This window comes from Schistocerca americana, chromosome 3, assembly GCF_021461395.2.
Source record: "Schistocerca americana isolate TAMUIC-IGC-003095 chromosome 3, iqSchAmer2.1, whole genome shotgun sequence".
Classification (NCBI taxonomy): Eukaryota; Metazoa; Arthropoda; class Insecta; order Orthoptera; family Acrididae; genus Schistocerca; species Schistocerca americana.
In genome coordinates, this window is record NC_060121.1 from 356,370,556 (window position 1) to 356,386,949 (window position 16,394).

General features: G+C 43.1%; 1 protein-coding gene and 1 non-coding gene across 2 annotated transcripts in view; both read right to left on the reverse strand.

Moving 5' to 3' along the window:
- Nucleotides 1–16,394, reverse strand: part of LOC124606079 (potassium voltage-gated channel subfamily KQT member 1-like) — a 296,924-nt gene that overhangs the window by 60,861 nt on the left and 219,669 nt on the right. Inside the window, exons 4-6 of the mRNA XM_047138043.1 lie at nt 13,853–14,028; nt 2,778–2,909; nt 2,589–2,699 (exon numbers count right to left, since the gene is read on the reverse strand). Of these exons, the coding sequence (XP_046993999.1) occupies nt 2,589–2,699; nt 2,778–2,909; nt 13,853–14,028 (419 nt within the window). The remainder of the gene's footprint in view (nt 1–2,588; nt 2,700–2,777; nt 2,910–13,852; nt 14,029–16,394) is intronic.
- On the reverse strand, nt 8,841–8,915 carry Trnas-cga. The gene has a single exon. It is a non-coding gene; the product is annotated as a tRNA-Ser (tRNA).

Consider the following 16,394-nt stretch of genomic DNA (forward strand, 5'->3'; position numbering starts at 1 on the left):
ATCGAGCAGATGGACGTGTACGTGTATGGAGACAACCTCATGAACCGTAGATGTCAGGAAGGTACTGTTCAAACTGATGGAGGCTCTGTAATGGTGTGGGGCGTGTGTTGTTGGAGTGGTACGGGACTCCTGATACGTCTAGATACCACTCTGACAGGTGACACGTACGTAACCATCCTGTCTGATCAACTGCAACCATTCATACCCATTGTTCATTCCGACAGACTTGAGCAATTCCAGCAGGCCAATGCGACACCCCACACGTCCAGAATTGCTGCAGAGTGGCTCCAGGAACACTCTTCTAAATTTAAAGACTTCTGCTGGCCACCAAACTCCCAAGACCTGAACATTACTGAGCATATCGGCATGCCTTGCAATGCTGTGCAGAAGAGATCTCCAACACGTCGTACTCCGACGGATTGATGGACAGCCCTGCAGGATTCATGCTGTCAATTCTCCCTAGCACTATTTCAGACATTAGTCGAGTTCATGCCACGCCGTGCTGCGATACTTCTGCGTGTTCACGGGGGCCCTACACGAGATTAGGCAGGTATGCCCGTTTCTTTGGCTCTTCTGTGTATCAAGAGAACCAGAGCGATTCTACCACAGTACCCTGGAGCAGTCCTGATGATACCCTTGTCACTCATGAACACTCGCCGCCGAGGACATCATACTAGGTTGTAGTATTTAAGTCTTCGAGACACCCACTTATCTGGGACAATCTGCAGTAGGGCACTTTGTCAAACGCTTTTAAACGCTTTTAAACGCTTTCCGGAAATCTAGAAATATCGAATTTGCTTGTTGCCCTGCATCAATGTTTTGTAGATATCATGTGAGAAAAGGGCAAGCTGAGTTTCGCACGAGGGATGCTTTATAAATCCGTGCTGATTTGTGGACAGAAGCTTTTCTGTCTTTAGAAAACTTACTACATTCTAACTTACACTTAATAGCTTTTAGATGATGTTCCTAGTCCGTGGCAACCAGCGTGCATTGACTACTTTATACACTCCTGGAAATGGAAAAAAGAACACATTGACACCGGTGTGTCAGACCCACCATACTTGCTCCGCACACTGCGAGAGGGCTGTACAAGCAATGATCGCACGCACGGCACAGCGGACACACCAGGAACCGCGGTGTTGGCCGTCGAATGGCGCTAGCTGCGCAGCATTTGTGCACCGCCGCCGTCAGTGTCAGCCAGTTTGCCGTGGCATACGGAGCTCCATCGCAGTCTTTAACACTGGTAGCATGCCGCGACAGCGTGGACGTGAACCGTATGTGCAGTTGACGGACTTTGAGCGAGGGCGTATAGTGGGCATGCGGGAGGCCGGGTGGACGTACCACCGATTTGCTCAACACGTGGGGCGTGAGGTCTCCACAGTACATCGATGTTGTCGCCAGTGGTCGGCGGAAGGTGCACGTGCCCGTCGACCTGGGACTGGACCGCAGCGACGCACGGATGCACGCCAAGACCGTAGGATCCTACGCAGTGCCGTAGGGGACCGCACCGCCACTTCCCAGCAAATTAGGGACACTGTTGCTCCTGGGGTATCGGCGAGGACCATTCGCAACCGTCTCCATGAAGCTGGGCTACGGTCCCGCACACCGTTAGGCCGTCTTCCGCTCACGCCCCAACATCGTGCAGCCCGCCTCCAGTGGTGTCGCGACAGGCGTGAATGGAGGGACGAATGGAGACGTGTCGTCTTCAGCGATGAGAGTCGCTTCTGCCTTGGTGCCAATGGTGGTCGTATGCGTGTTTGGCGCCGTGCAGGTGAGCGCCACAATCAGGACTGCATACGACCGAGGCACACAGGGCCAACACCCGGCATCATGGTGTGGGGAGCGATCTCCTAAACTGGCCGTACACCACTGGTGATCGTCGAGGGGACACTGAATAGTGCACGGTACATCCAAACCGTCATCGAACCCATCGTTCTACCATTCCTAGACCGGCAAGGGAACTTGCTGTTCCAACAGGACAATGCACGTCCGCATGTATCCCGTGCCACCCAACGTGCTCTAGAAGGTGTAAGTCAACTACCCTGGCCAGCAAGATCTCCGGATCTGTCCCCCATTGAGCATGTTTGGGACTGGATGAAGCGTCGTCTCACGCGGTCTGCACGTCCAGCACGAACGCTGGTCCAACTGAGGCGCCAGGTGGAAATGGCATGGCAAGCCGTTCCACAGGACTACATCCAGCATCTCTACGATCGTCTCCATGGGAGAATAGCAGCCTGCATTGCTGCGAAAGGTGGATATACACTGTACTAGTGCCGACATTGTGCATGCTCTGTTGCCTGTGTCTATGTGCCTGTGGTTCTGTCAGTGTGATCATGTGATGTATCTGACCCCAGGAATGTGTCAATAAAGTTTCCCCTTTCTGGGACAATGAATTCACGGTGTTCTTATTTCAATTTCCAGGAGTGTATATTGAAAGTAAGAATTCGGGTTGGGGGGTCGCAGGATACAATTCATTAAGGATTTCACTGTCTGCCACTAATGTATTTGTCGATAAATGGAAGTACAGCTGAAGTTTGAACCAGTCATTTAAAACACGTTCTGACTCTCCTCTGAATTAGTGTACTTACCGCTGGCAAGGCGAAGAAAGAAATAGCGAAGACGCTGAAGCACGAGGCGACGATCTTGCCCATCCAAGTCTTGGGCACCGTGTCTCCGTATCCGATGGTCGTGACAGTAATCTGCAGGCAACAACGTACTCGATCAGAAAGCTTTGCTCAGTACAGTCCGCACTTCAACAGACAGGTACAAAGACTTACCACGCCCCACCACAGCGCGTCTGCGTAACTGCTGAAGTCTGTTTCATTTTCGGCGTCTTTCTCAGCCAGATACACAAAATAGCTGCTGAAGATGAGACCCAGGAAGCCGATGTACAGCGTCGTGATCAGCTCCTAGAAATGAACAGTTTAATGTGGTGACTCGATAGAGCTCTCAGGAAGTTGAAGAACAGGTTGTTTGCCATCAGATGTACAATTTATTCTTTACTTCTATTTTTAAGAATAAATTGTACAGTTGATGGCAAACATGCAGCTCTTGAAATCTTAGGAACCAGATTCATCAAACGCTATTGAGAGCAGTGGAAGGGAGAGATTAGACGCTCTCATCTACATCTATATGTAAAGTACAATTTCAGCCACACTAGCTGAGGAACATAATATTATGGAAGTCTCAGTCTGAAAATGACGCTAGCCTTATTTATAGTACACTGACGGGAAAAAAAATCGCAAGTCCAAGAAGAAGTTGTACGACATGAACGAAAGTTAGTAGGCGTGTTTCTTCATCTGAAAGATGATGTCTATTCAAACTTTGCGCCAGTCGCATAAGAGTGGAGACCACTATGAGGATGCAGATCAGAATTGCTTTAAATACATGCTGTAATGGTCGTGAGCTTTAGTTACCTGTTAACACTGGACGTGGTGAGTTGATGTTACTCAAGAATGCCTTTAAGGAGACAGAGAAGTCATTATCAACACCTCCCTCAGTTTGAATAGGGTGCAATAGGGTACGAGAAGTTGAACGCTCCTTCTGCGATACTACAGATGGGCTTGGCATCAATGTAGCCACTTTACGCTGACAGGTAGGCACGGGAATGTACGGTCGCAAGACCACCGACTCCGGACGGTTAAGTTGCACTAGAGAGTGTGAAAGCCATCACGTTCGGCGTACTGTTCTGGCGTATCGTATTGCATCTGCAGCAGAAATCTGCGCAGCAGTCACCACCACAGTGACACAAAGAACTGTTACGAATCGGTTATTACAAGAACACCTGCGAGGCAGATGCCCCAGTAACCCCAAACCGCCACTATTTGCGACTGCAGTGGTGCCAAGCGAAAGCCCATTGGAGAGCAGAGTGGAGGTCTGCTGTGTTTTCCGATGAAAGCTGGTTCTGCCTCGGTGCCAGTGTTGACCGTGTGTTGGTTAGAAGGAAGCCAGCTGAAGGCCTGCAACCAACCAGTCTGCGTTCTAGACACACTGGACCTACACCTCGAGTTACGATATGGGGTGCGATTTGGTGTGACAGCAGGAGCACTCTCTCGGTTATGCCACGCATTCTGACTATAAATCTGAATGTCAGTCTGGTGGTTCAACCTGTGTGTTGCCATTCATGAACAGTGTTCCAGGCGGGGTTTTCCAGCACGATAACGCTCGCCCACGTACCGCTGTTTTAATCCAACATGCTCTATGGAGTGTCGACAAGTTTCCTTGGCCTGCTCGATCACCAGGTCTGTCTCCAATTGAGCACACATGGGACATCAGCGGACGGCGACTCCAGCGTCATCACCAAACAGCATTAACCGTACCTGTATTGACCAAGTGAACAGGCATGGAACTTCATCCCACAAATTGACACACGGCACCTGTACTACACAATGCATCATGCACGTTTGCATTCTTGCATTCAAATATTCTGGCCGTTACACCGGTTATTAATGTACCAGCATTTCACATTTACAATGCCTAATCTCACGCTTACATCAAATTGTGAACTTGCAATGTTAATCACACGAATGTATTACCTAGAAAAATGTATTGATTATTTCTTGGTGCTGCGATTGTTTTCGTCAGTGTATATGCCTATTACGTATTTCGGCTCAGGCAGAGAGTGGAATAGGGTAACTAGATTGTAGGGGTAGGCTGCAAGAACAAACAATGTGCAAAGGCACCGGTTAAGCTACAGTTTACGTTGTACATGAGTTTTTTGGTGATGCTTCAAGATTGAAATATAATGGGGATAGGGGACTAAAGTAACTTTCATCGAAGCTCATACATAATTATCAAAATACTGGCAATGGTAGGATGCTTAAACGAGAACACCGCAGTTAAAAGTGCAATGTGCAATGATGACTGCGTGAAAACAGATATTCAACTGAGTCACAAATATTCCTGACAATAATAGTTTCTACTTTACAAAAGAAGATACTGTAAATTGTTAATATGCTGATGAAAAATTGAAAAGTTTAAAAAACAATCACTCGCGAACACATAAATACAAAAATCGAGCATTGTACCAAACCAATAAGAAAACACTGATTCTAACCAGCAGAATGTATTGATTCACTCAAAATAGATTAAATGAAGAGAATACAGAAGAAAGAAAAAATCCTTTGAAACATTCTGGGATCGAAAACAACAGGAAAATTGGAAAATATGCTAAGCGGAAACAATGAACACTTTAGGAAATTCGAGAAACCTTCAGATACAATGCGGAAAAAATTGCCAGTTTCTTTGGACACATAAAAATAATGGAGGAAAGCAGAGTAACAAAATAAATATTCCGATACATTAAGAACAAAAATAAGTGGATCTATCAAACTCAAACAGATCAAGAAGAAATGAAGCTTTCTGAATAAGAAATTCAGAACACAAATCTTCAAAACAAAAACGAAGAACTTTAGAAGCTTTCAAGAGACATAAAAAAACAAGTGCAGGAGGAATTTTATCGCTGCCAAAAGAAAGAGTAAAGTGGGAAAAAATTGGAAAGAAAGACAAAAGAAACACCACTGAAATAAATCATTAGAATATTTGTACTTGGTACACAGTATGCTGCATTCGACACAAAATAAAGTTAATACACTACTTCTATGTAGTCTAGATCTTTATTGGATACAATGAAATCATTACATGCAAATTTAAGTTAACTAATGACGACTGACAATAAAAAAATATATTGCCAATTTCATAATCATTTTTCTAAATATGTCCAAACTGAATTGAAAAGTTACATATGAACCCATCTGTTGGAACAAAGGCCTACTGTATGTACTTTATAAGCCAAACGTACGCTAGGTCTACAAAATAACACGCACAAAATAGCAAAGTCGTTCGCGGCAGTTCCATATTCCCTTCATTCACAAATCAACCTTCGTTGCTTTTCTTCCGTATAATACTAATTGGCTTACGAGATCTACATTGTGTCTTGTTTCATCTGTGAGTGCTTCTCCCACACAACCTAAGATGCGAAGCAGACTGTCCGATAAGGTGGACAACAATGTGAAACTGTTTCCTGATGACATTTTTGTGTACATGAAGATGTCGTCGTTAGGTAACTGTAAGTGGATACAGGAAGCCTTGGACGGTATTTTTATTTTCTGTGATGAATGTCAGCTTGTTTTAAGTGTGGATAAATTTAATTTAATGAAAATGGGCAGGAGAAATTTCTGAAGCGTTGAATGAATTACTAATGGTACGCTGTTTTACTCAGTCGCGTTATTGTACACTTTAAGACGAAAAGAACGACGCAGCGTGAAGGAATTATCCGACAGGGACGGAAATCGGTGGACGTGGTCCAAATATACAGACAAACAAATGATTAAAATTCCAGAAAAACTGGATGATTTAGTCAAGAGAAAGAGCATCCCAAATTGAGCAAGACAACAACGCGTTGCTCCACCTATGGCCCTTACGCAAGGACTTATTCGGCTTGGCATTGACTGATATAATTTTTGGATGCCCACGTGGGGGATATAGTGTCAAATTATTTGCAATTGGCGCATTAGATAGTCATCCCGGGCTGGTTGAAGGGCCCTGCTTATAATGCTCCAAGCATTCTCAAGTGGAAAGAGATTCGGTGACTTCTCTGTCCTAGATAGGGTTTGGCAAGCACCCGAACTCGGTGTAGTGAAAATGAATATTGTGCAGATAGTTCAGTTAATTATTTCCTAACAATGCCACTACTGATTTTGGATCGCACGTCATCTGATGATCTTCTTGGAACGTAGTAATAAAGTGTTCTGCATTATATCAACAGAGATAATTATTTACAGGTTTATTTTATATACTCTAAAGCTATGATAGTATAATTATCTTCAAGATGCACGGACGTGTTTGTGTTATAGAGGGTTCGTTCTTAAAGCAGATATATATTATCGTTTCTGTTATGCGCGCAGATCGTTAAGCGATCTGTTAATGGTTCTTTCGTTGCAGGTTAGCTACATTATTCTTTGACAAAGAAGTTTCTTCTCAGAGTTATCAGGTACCGGAATAAATTAGAGTATAATGTGTTGCTGTGAAAGAGAACTCCAAAGGGAACCTTCTGTTAATACAATTGACAGAAAACTATATTTGGAAGGGGCAGCAAAGTGATTTATGACAGGAAGAAGTCACAAGTAGCTAATACTTATCGCACTACATTTTTAAAGTAATCAAGCCTCCCACACACTTTCTTTTGTTCTCCAGCCCAAGAGAACATTTTTTTAGATGTTTCTACTATTTCTCTGTGTTTTTATTTCTCTGTTTTTTTTTGTTTTTTTTTTCTAATATTAATAAAACAGTTGCAGAGGACTGTATTTAACTTTCTGTTTGTAATGGAGACTACCGGAAATATCGCAGGCGTCTCATTTTCGTTGGTTCTTTTAAGCTTTACCATCATTTCTTATAGAATATGGTGCCTAGAATTACCTGTAGAATAATATAATTATAAAATAATTACATCGATGTTCCGTGAATACAAAGTAAATTGTGAATCCTGCTAGGAATATCAATTTCTTTGTTTGTAAGTACGATACAAGATTTTACTCTGTAAAGTTTGAACAGAATGATACTTTTGTTTCAAAAACTTCGCTTTTGCTAGGATGTGTGTCGGACTTTTTATTGACAGCGTTTATACGCCGAACCTAAAAAAAAATTGCCTCACAATTGGTTCTATTGTGTTACGGTGTAGTCGGTAGCGACAAATAATACGAGGTCTCTGTGTATTAATTTAATCAGCAACTTTGATGAATGAGCGTTAAGCTTGTTGTTCCTTAGTTCTCGCATTTATCTGCCTTCGACATATGTGTAATTATGTACATGGAAATGGAAATACCGTGTGGCTTGGGCCTCCCGTCGGGTAGACCGTTCTCCTGGTGCAAATCTTTCGAGTTGCGCCACGTCGGCGACTTGCCATGTCGATGGGGATGAGATGATGATGATGATAATAAGGACAATACAACACTCAGTCCCTGAGCGGAGAAAATCTCCAACCCAGCCGGGAATCGAACCCGGGCTGTTAGGTATGACATTCCGTCGCGCTGACCACTCAGCTACCAGGGTAGACATTATGTACATGATTTTCTTCAGAAACTCCGATAATGTCTCCTGTCTCATAGGTCATAGAATCTGCGCACTGCAAAATGTACGGTACAATTACTTCTGCACACTAAAAAAAGTCTTCCAAAGACGTTGGAATTCAAACGAGAAATAGTTCATTCAAATACTCACTGGTGAGAATTATTAGCTGGCATCTCTAAATCCGAGAATTCATTCACAGAAGAAAGGATTAATAAATAACACAGACACTAAGAACTAATCTTTTTGGTGCTATTTTTGTGATTCATTAGTCTTTCGAGTGATGTGTTGCTGTCCTACATCTTTTCCTATATTGTGTTAATCTATTAATCTTTGCACGAGCACCTCATTCTACACTCTCCAATCGTCTAGGAGTGCGTGTGGCAACAGATTGCATAATCATTACGTTTTTCGGGAAATGCCCTGTCAGGGTCATGATGCGATTTCTTTGCTCAGCTCTTGGGAAGCGAGTTGGTTCACCATTTGGACGCCCTAACCGGATGAAAAATGTTTCTACGTCTACACCTACATGCATGTTCCACAGGCCACTGTAAGGTGCGTCACGGAGGGTATCCTGCACCATCACTGGTCATTTCCCCTCCTGTTCGACTAGCAAATAAAGTGAGGGAAAAACTACTATCTATATGCCTCCGCATGAGCGCTAATCTCTCGAATCTTCGTGGTCCTTACGCGAAATGTGTGTTGTATCCAGAACGAGATTATCACTCTGCAGCGGAGTGTGCGCTGATATGAATCTTCCTGGCAGATTAAAACTGTGTGCCGGGCCGAGACTCGAACTCGGGACCTTTGCCTTTCGCGGGCAAGTGCTCTACCAACTGAGCTACCCGAACACGACTCACGCCCCGTCCTCACAGCTTTACTTCCGCCAGTATCTCGCCTCCTACTTTCCAAGCTTTACAGAAGCTCTCCTGCGAACCTTGCAGAACTAGCACTCCTGAAAGAAAAGATATTGCGCCGACATGGCTTAGCCACAGATTGGGGGAGGTTTCCAGAATGAGATTTTCACTCTGCAGCGGAGTGTGCGCTGATATGAAACTTCCTGGCAAAGGTCCCGAGATCGAGTTCGAGTCTCGGTCCGGCACACAGTTTTAATCTGCCAGGAAGTTTCAAATGTGTGTTGGCTGCAGTAGAATCGTTCTGCAGTCAGCTTCAGATGTCGGCTCTCTAAATTTTCTCGTTAGTGTTCCTCGAAAAGAACGTTATCTTTCCTTCAAGGATTCCCATTTGAGCGACCGAAGCATCTCAGTAACACTTGCGTATTGCTCGAACCTACCGGTGACAAATCTAGCAGCCAGCCTCCAAATTGGTTAGATGTCTTCCTTTGATCTGACCTGGTACGGATCTCACACACTCGAGCAGTACTCAAGAACAGGTCGTACCAGTGGCCTACATGCGGTCTTCCAATAGATTGAAGTCGACCATTAGCCATCCCTACCACAATCCTCAAATACTCATTGCAGTCCTACGACCAGATATTTAAACGACTTGACTGGGACAAGAAGGCACTACTAATGCTGTATCCGAACGTTAAGGGTTGGTTTTTCCTACTCATCCGCATCAACTTACATTTCTCAAATTTAGAGCTAGCTGCCATTCACAACAACAACTAGAAATTGGGCTGGTCGTCTTGTATCCCCTAACAGTCACCCAACTTCGTCACCTTCCCTTACATCACCGTATCATCAGCAAACAACCGCAGATTGCTGCCAACACTGTCTGCCATATCATTTATGTATATAGAAAATAATAGCGCTCCTATCATAATTCACTGGGGCACTCCTGACGATGTCCTTGGATCTGATGAACACTCGCCGTCGTGGACAACATACTAGGTTCTACTACTTAAGAAGTCTTCGAGCCATTCGCATATCTGGGAACCTATTCCATACGCTCGTATTTTCGTTAACACTCTGCAGTAGGGCACCGTGTAAAATGCTTTCCGGAAATCTAGAAGTATGGAATGTGCCTGCCGCCCTTCGTCCACAGTACGCAGGATATCATGTGAGAAAAGGGAACGCTGGGTTTCGCACAAGCGTTGCTTTCTGAAATCTTGCTGATTCGTGGACGGAAGTTTCCCAGTTTCAAGGAAATTTATTATATACGAACTGAGGATACTTCCAAGGATTCTGTAGCAAACTGATGTTAGGGACATTGGTTTGTAATGTAGCGGATCCGTTCTTTTGCCCTTCTTATATATAGGAATCACCTGTGCCTATTTTCAGTCGCTTGGGACTCTGCGGTGTACGAGAGATTCGCGATAAATGCAAACCAAGTACAGGGACAATACTGTAGGGTACTCTTTGTAAAACCGAACTGGAATTCCATCCGGACGTGGTGCCTTATTTATTTTTAACTCTCTCTGCTGTTTCTCTACACCACCCTGCCACCGCACAATCGTGTGTCCTCGGTTACGTAGAGACCTTTATTGTTCGTTGTTGCATAATGAGAAAACTGCGTGTATGCCGTTAATCGAAGATTGCATACGAAATGAAGGCTACAGATTCAGGGATTCGTACCGCGTTCCTCAACCTTCTCCATACTCTTGTGAACCATACCGACTTTTTCTCGTTCCTTCTTTATTGTTTCTGTCTCATCCCCCCCCCCCTCTCCCGCTCCCTCCCTCTCGCTCTCTCTCCATTTCATTAAACTAGCTCATTTAGTTTCCATTACTGCACAGCGCTTCGGCCAACGCGGTGTTTAGATCGCATTATCTTAATTGGCAATCTTCTTTGATTCATCTTTGCAGTATATACCTCTCATACTATGTAATTCGTGTTTTATCTCATTATCCGCCACTGTGGCTAACATTGCTCTCTTATGCCAGTGCGGTGGCTCTAGATATGGGAATTGCCATTACCTGTATTTTAATTGCAAGGTAACGATAGCTGCTGACGTGCAGATGAGGGCGCTCTGTCTGTCAGAGACTTTTTTGTCATCAGGCTACTAACTGGTTTGAGCGCCCCATGAAGACTTCCTCTCCTGTGGCAGTCACTTCATCTTACACCCAACGCCTTCTATTATTTGCTACATATGTTCCAATCTATGTCTTCCTTTAGTTTTTGCCCTCTGTGTCTTCCTCTAGTGCCATATCAATGGTTCACTTGTCTCTCAAGACAAGTACTGTTATTCCGTCCCTTCTAGTCAGTGTCGTCAACATAATCCTTTCCTCGTAGCTTCTGTCAAGGACCTCCACATTTCTTATCTTATCAGTTCACTTAACTCTCAACATCATCTTTTAACATCACATCTCCAATGGTTTGATTCTCTTCTTTTGTGGTTTTTTCATATATCTAAATTCAGATTCTCATACTTTTGAAGACCTTTATTTGAGATTACAAGGCTTCTTTTCGCAAGGAATGCAACCTTTGCGTGTATTACAGTGCTGTGCATATCCTCACTGCTTCGTCCGTCACGCCTTATTTTGTTTCTAAGGTAGCAGTATTCCTTCACGAGTTAACTAAATGATCACCACGCTGGTCAGGTTTGTACTACTCCTCACTACTTTTGTTTTATTTCGATTTACTCTCAGCCCATGTGCTATGGTCATTTGACTGTTCGTTCAATTCATGTCCCAAAATTCTTCTTCAGTGTCACTGAGAGTAGAAATACCATCAGCATATCTTATCAGTGATATCATTTCACCCTGAATTTAAATCCAACTCCTAAACTTTCCATCATTGCTTCTTCGATGTACAAGTCATACAGAAGAGAGAGAGAGAGAGAGAGAGAGAGAGACTGCGCCGCGCATCACGCCCTTTTTAATCCGAGTACTTCATTGTTGGTCTTCCATTCTTACTGTTACTTGGTTTTTGAACATATTATATATAACCCATCCTTCCCTCTAACTTACACATGTTTTTTTGAGAATTTTAGGACGTGTACTATTTTACGTAGTTGAACGCTTTTTCTATATCGACAAATCCTATGAAGGTATCGTGATTTTTGTTGTCATATGGGGTAAAGATGATATGAAAAAACCACATGTAACTTTTATTGCTCGGCATAGTCTATGAAGCTGGACTTTTATTGATATTAACGCGATCTGATATCTAAGCTTCGTAATGCTTTTTTAGATTCTGCATTGATAGATTTTTATAGATTTTTATCTATTACCCAAGTGTACGTAATATTACGCTGGAAGGTGCCGCATTAGATTAAAATAGAGGTCGCCAGCGTGTTTTGTAAGAAATAACGAGCTGTCGCCTCTGGTGGCTTTTGTGATTCCACCTTGTGGCCCAGCTCTCTCTTTTTTAAGTTAAAAGATGGAGTTTGTAGTCAGTCAGTATGTAACGCTTAACGTAACTTAGGCGATGACTCAGACAACAGACTTAATACATTGGATCACGACGTAGACCTCGAACTATTCAGCACACATCAGCGACCGTTGAAGATACATTATTATACGAGACTCTACACTCGCATGTAGTAAAGTCACACAACTCCGTTTTCATATTTTTAATCTCTATATACCAAGAATTTATTATTATAACGTTAATAGTTTACCACTCTACAAAGCTAGTAACAATGACCATGGCATTAATATGAGAACAGTAATGATACTTCTGTAATAATTTTTGACGTATATATTTGGAAAACCAGGAATATAATCCTTTTTCTTTTATGGACTTTTATACATCCAAAAAGTATAAAAAAGTAATTATAAATTTCTTTACATTTTATTTCGAAGACATAATCTTATGTTGTAAAAGCCATCTGGTGGCGCCTCAAAACACGATGTATCCGTTGATGGCCTCACACCAGTTTCCTATCAGACATCAGCAAGGACACAAAACGAAAACATTTTATGCACATTTTACGTATTTTATATGTGACTGTTGTGGACTGTTCACACAGCTGTTCTGTTATTACATGGTGAGAGACGATATTGTGGAATGTCGTCTGTATAAGGTATGTTTATTTTGAATTTGTATGCCTCATATGTTGGTCTGACGTTAGAATTTTCCATAATTGTACCTTTATATAAATTAAGATTGTGTCCAGTTAAGGCAAACAGTTGACGAAATGGTTTGGACCTGTAAAAAATTTTGTGCTATACAAATGATCTGAAGATAGCGATTTAATTTCGCGGAAACTAATAATCATTGCGTATTTTGTGAGACCTGGGCGAATAACTTAAACTTTGTGTTCTGCCTTACGGCAGGTCTTGCCATGGGAGAAGCCTCGTCAGAGGTCCACTTCATGAGTGTCTAGGGGAGTGAATCTAGTGGTAATTTCCCCTTGCTGTCCACTGATGATGATGAAATTGTAATGAGGACAACACAACATCCAGTCCCTGAGAGGAGAAAAATCTCCGACCCAGCCGGGAATCGAACCTGGGCCTCTAGGTGCGACAGACCATTGCGCTGACAACTCAGCCATTGGGGTGGACTGGGCGAATAATTTTCTGTAATACGAAGAAATACCGTGTTTATTTTACTATTTATTGTTCGTTAATATGCAACTATTTGCCTACCCTAGGCAGCACACTGCGCTCTTTGAAGTTGTAGCTTGAAGAATGAGTCCTTATAAGATGGAGAATTGTTTACTTAATCAAGTATGGCTTCCGGGAAGTATAGTGTTTGGAATCCCAATTCTACACGCACACATCTACATCCTTTAGCATTCCTTCCACTTAATGTCGTTTCGCCTGGACACTTCATCAAAGTGTCTGATTCAAGCAGCATACCATTAGCCGTTGTTATGAATGTTAGCTCATGCGGTTGAGTGCTGGCAGTAGGATGTACAGCGAGGAGGCGAGACTACGGACCTGACGGTGGATGAAGACGACGGAGCCGAGCAGTCGCCAGGTGCCTCCCTGGCGGTCGACGTGCAGCATCCGCAGGATTTGCAGGAAGCGAATGCCGCGGATCGCCGACGTGGCGAACACCTGCCCGTTGGAGCCCACCGACAGCACCACGATCGACGCCACCACCACGATCAGGTCTGGAACAGCAACACCACCACCATTATCACTACTCCTCCGTCAGTTGCTTTTTCAGCTACTTACCCTTCGTTGGACGCTTACTTATTTAATCTAGATATATATCACGCTTGAAAGTCGGATGTTGCATTGAAATTTCCAACATTTAATTTTTAGAAATCAATCATTTTCGTGTTCTGGTTACCGCAGGGTCAATGCAGAGATGGTGTTCAGTACCCAGCATCGAGTACAAGGAACTCAGTTATCTCTGGGTTTAGTCTGTGAGGTGGCCTGGAAGATTTCTTCGAGTTCTGCGTGTGTGAACCAATGAGATCACTGCTCACTCACTGAGAAAGCTGGGGAATGGACTTGAACAGCTATTACTGTGTTCGCTCGTGTGAAGAGATGTGCTTGGTGTGGATGAGGCGGGTTGCTGTGTCCTGTACAGTGAGATGGTAACATATAGCTTGGCTGCGTGAGATACGTGCACACTACTATAGCCGGCCGTTGTGGCCATGCGGTTCTAGGCGCATCAGTCTGGAACCGCGTGACCACTACGGTCGCACGTTCGAATCCTGCCTCGGGCATGGATGTGTGTGATGTCCTTAGGTTAGTTAGGTTTAATTAGTTCTAAGTTCTAGGAGACTGATGACCACAGATGTTAAGTCCCATAGTGCTCAGAGCCATTTGAACCACACTACTATACGATTTTGTTAATCTTTCAGGACATAGTGTGATTCATGCTTAACCTTTTCTTTTCATAACATTCACGTGTTTTACTCGTGTCTTAATGTTTTTATTGGATCTTTGTGTCCCTGTGAGGCGAGTATGTTTTGTGGGTGGACAGAGAATCTTCTTCTTATTAATTCACCGGAATGGTGATACAGTTATTTAGTAACACTCCCTATTAGCCAACCTTCCCAGGTATTTTGAAATTTACATTTGATCACAATTTGTTAATTTTTCTTACCCTTTGGATATCTGCGTCCCTCGGGCTCTCTGGGCACAAGACAAACCTAAATTGTTGGGAGTTATTCCCTCTTCTATGATCATTTATATGAACTTACATTTCAACATTCTTTAAAATCATTCTTGTTGCCACGCGTTTTCCTATTTAAGCCAATTGGCCTATTTTTACTCAAAAGTTGGTACACGATAATCTGATTTGAGGCGTGTTACTTAGCTATGTCTTGTGGTACATTTATCCAATTTGCTCACTGAAAGTGACGTTAACAGTAGCAATAATTTTAAAATTGAATTAAAAAGTGGCTTGCAGTCAAGACTGTTTTTAGTTCAATTTTGAAATATTTTATCGAGACCGCTGATATTCTCCACGAGATACGTTCTAAAAAAATTACTGATAGTGGTAACCACTACGAATATAATAGTTCAAAATTCTGTTTTCAGCAGACAAGATAGTTTTTGGTGGTGACGCAGGTCGCAGAGACGCAGTGCTTTGTTCTACGGAACGTGTATCACTACAACAAATAGGGAACAAATTCCCATAGCAATGCACATGGCTGTAAGCCACATTGCTTAAACACCTTTATGCTTGAAGAGATATTTGATATGACTCCACACAGTCACTTACGGCGTAACACCACTCCAGAATTTTCAAAAAATAATTTTTTTGTTGGCTTAGAAGATGCTTAGAGCGTTCTAAAATATGAAGGAAAAAAATGTAAACCCAGAAAGGATTTCATCTTTGGAATTCCGAGTGCCTCCTCTAGCGTCTCGCATATTTCAAACAGCCTACCTTGCGCGAACTCGATACCCCTTGTTGCATCTGGGTATAGTCAGAAGCATTTTAGGAGCAATAATACGTTAGCTTGGCGTCAGGACGTGTGCGAAAAAGACCATTCTTTCTCTTCGAATCTTGTTTTTTGTATGCAGTATGTACACTGGATCTTGTGGTATACAGTTTTGTCTTCCAAGCAAAAATGAGTGACATGACAGTGTACTGGGGCAGAAAAGGGCGAAAACATCGTATCATCGTATCGAAGGCGGCGTCGAAGTATTTTGTCATCAAAGCGCCCAAAGAATAGATATGACGCTGAGAGCAGTTCGGAAGGAGTCAGTGCCTCTGCTAAGAATTTGAAAGGCAGTGACCAGGATTTTGATGTGAATTACGGATTGAGTTGTGGAATTATAAATTTTCTTGCTGTTTTCTCTGTGTTTTTTTTCTGAACACATGAAATGTACAACGTGCAATGAAGACATCACGTTGCAAGAACGAAGTCCTTGAGGCTTAAGCTTCACAATAATTATTGCTTGTCCAAACCGCCCAGAAGTAGCTACACCAAGTAGAGAGTTTATACTTGCATAGGAAATAAACTGTCGAATCGTTCCAGCTATGCGTCTGCTTGGAGTAGAGTTAAACCGAATTGTG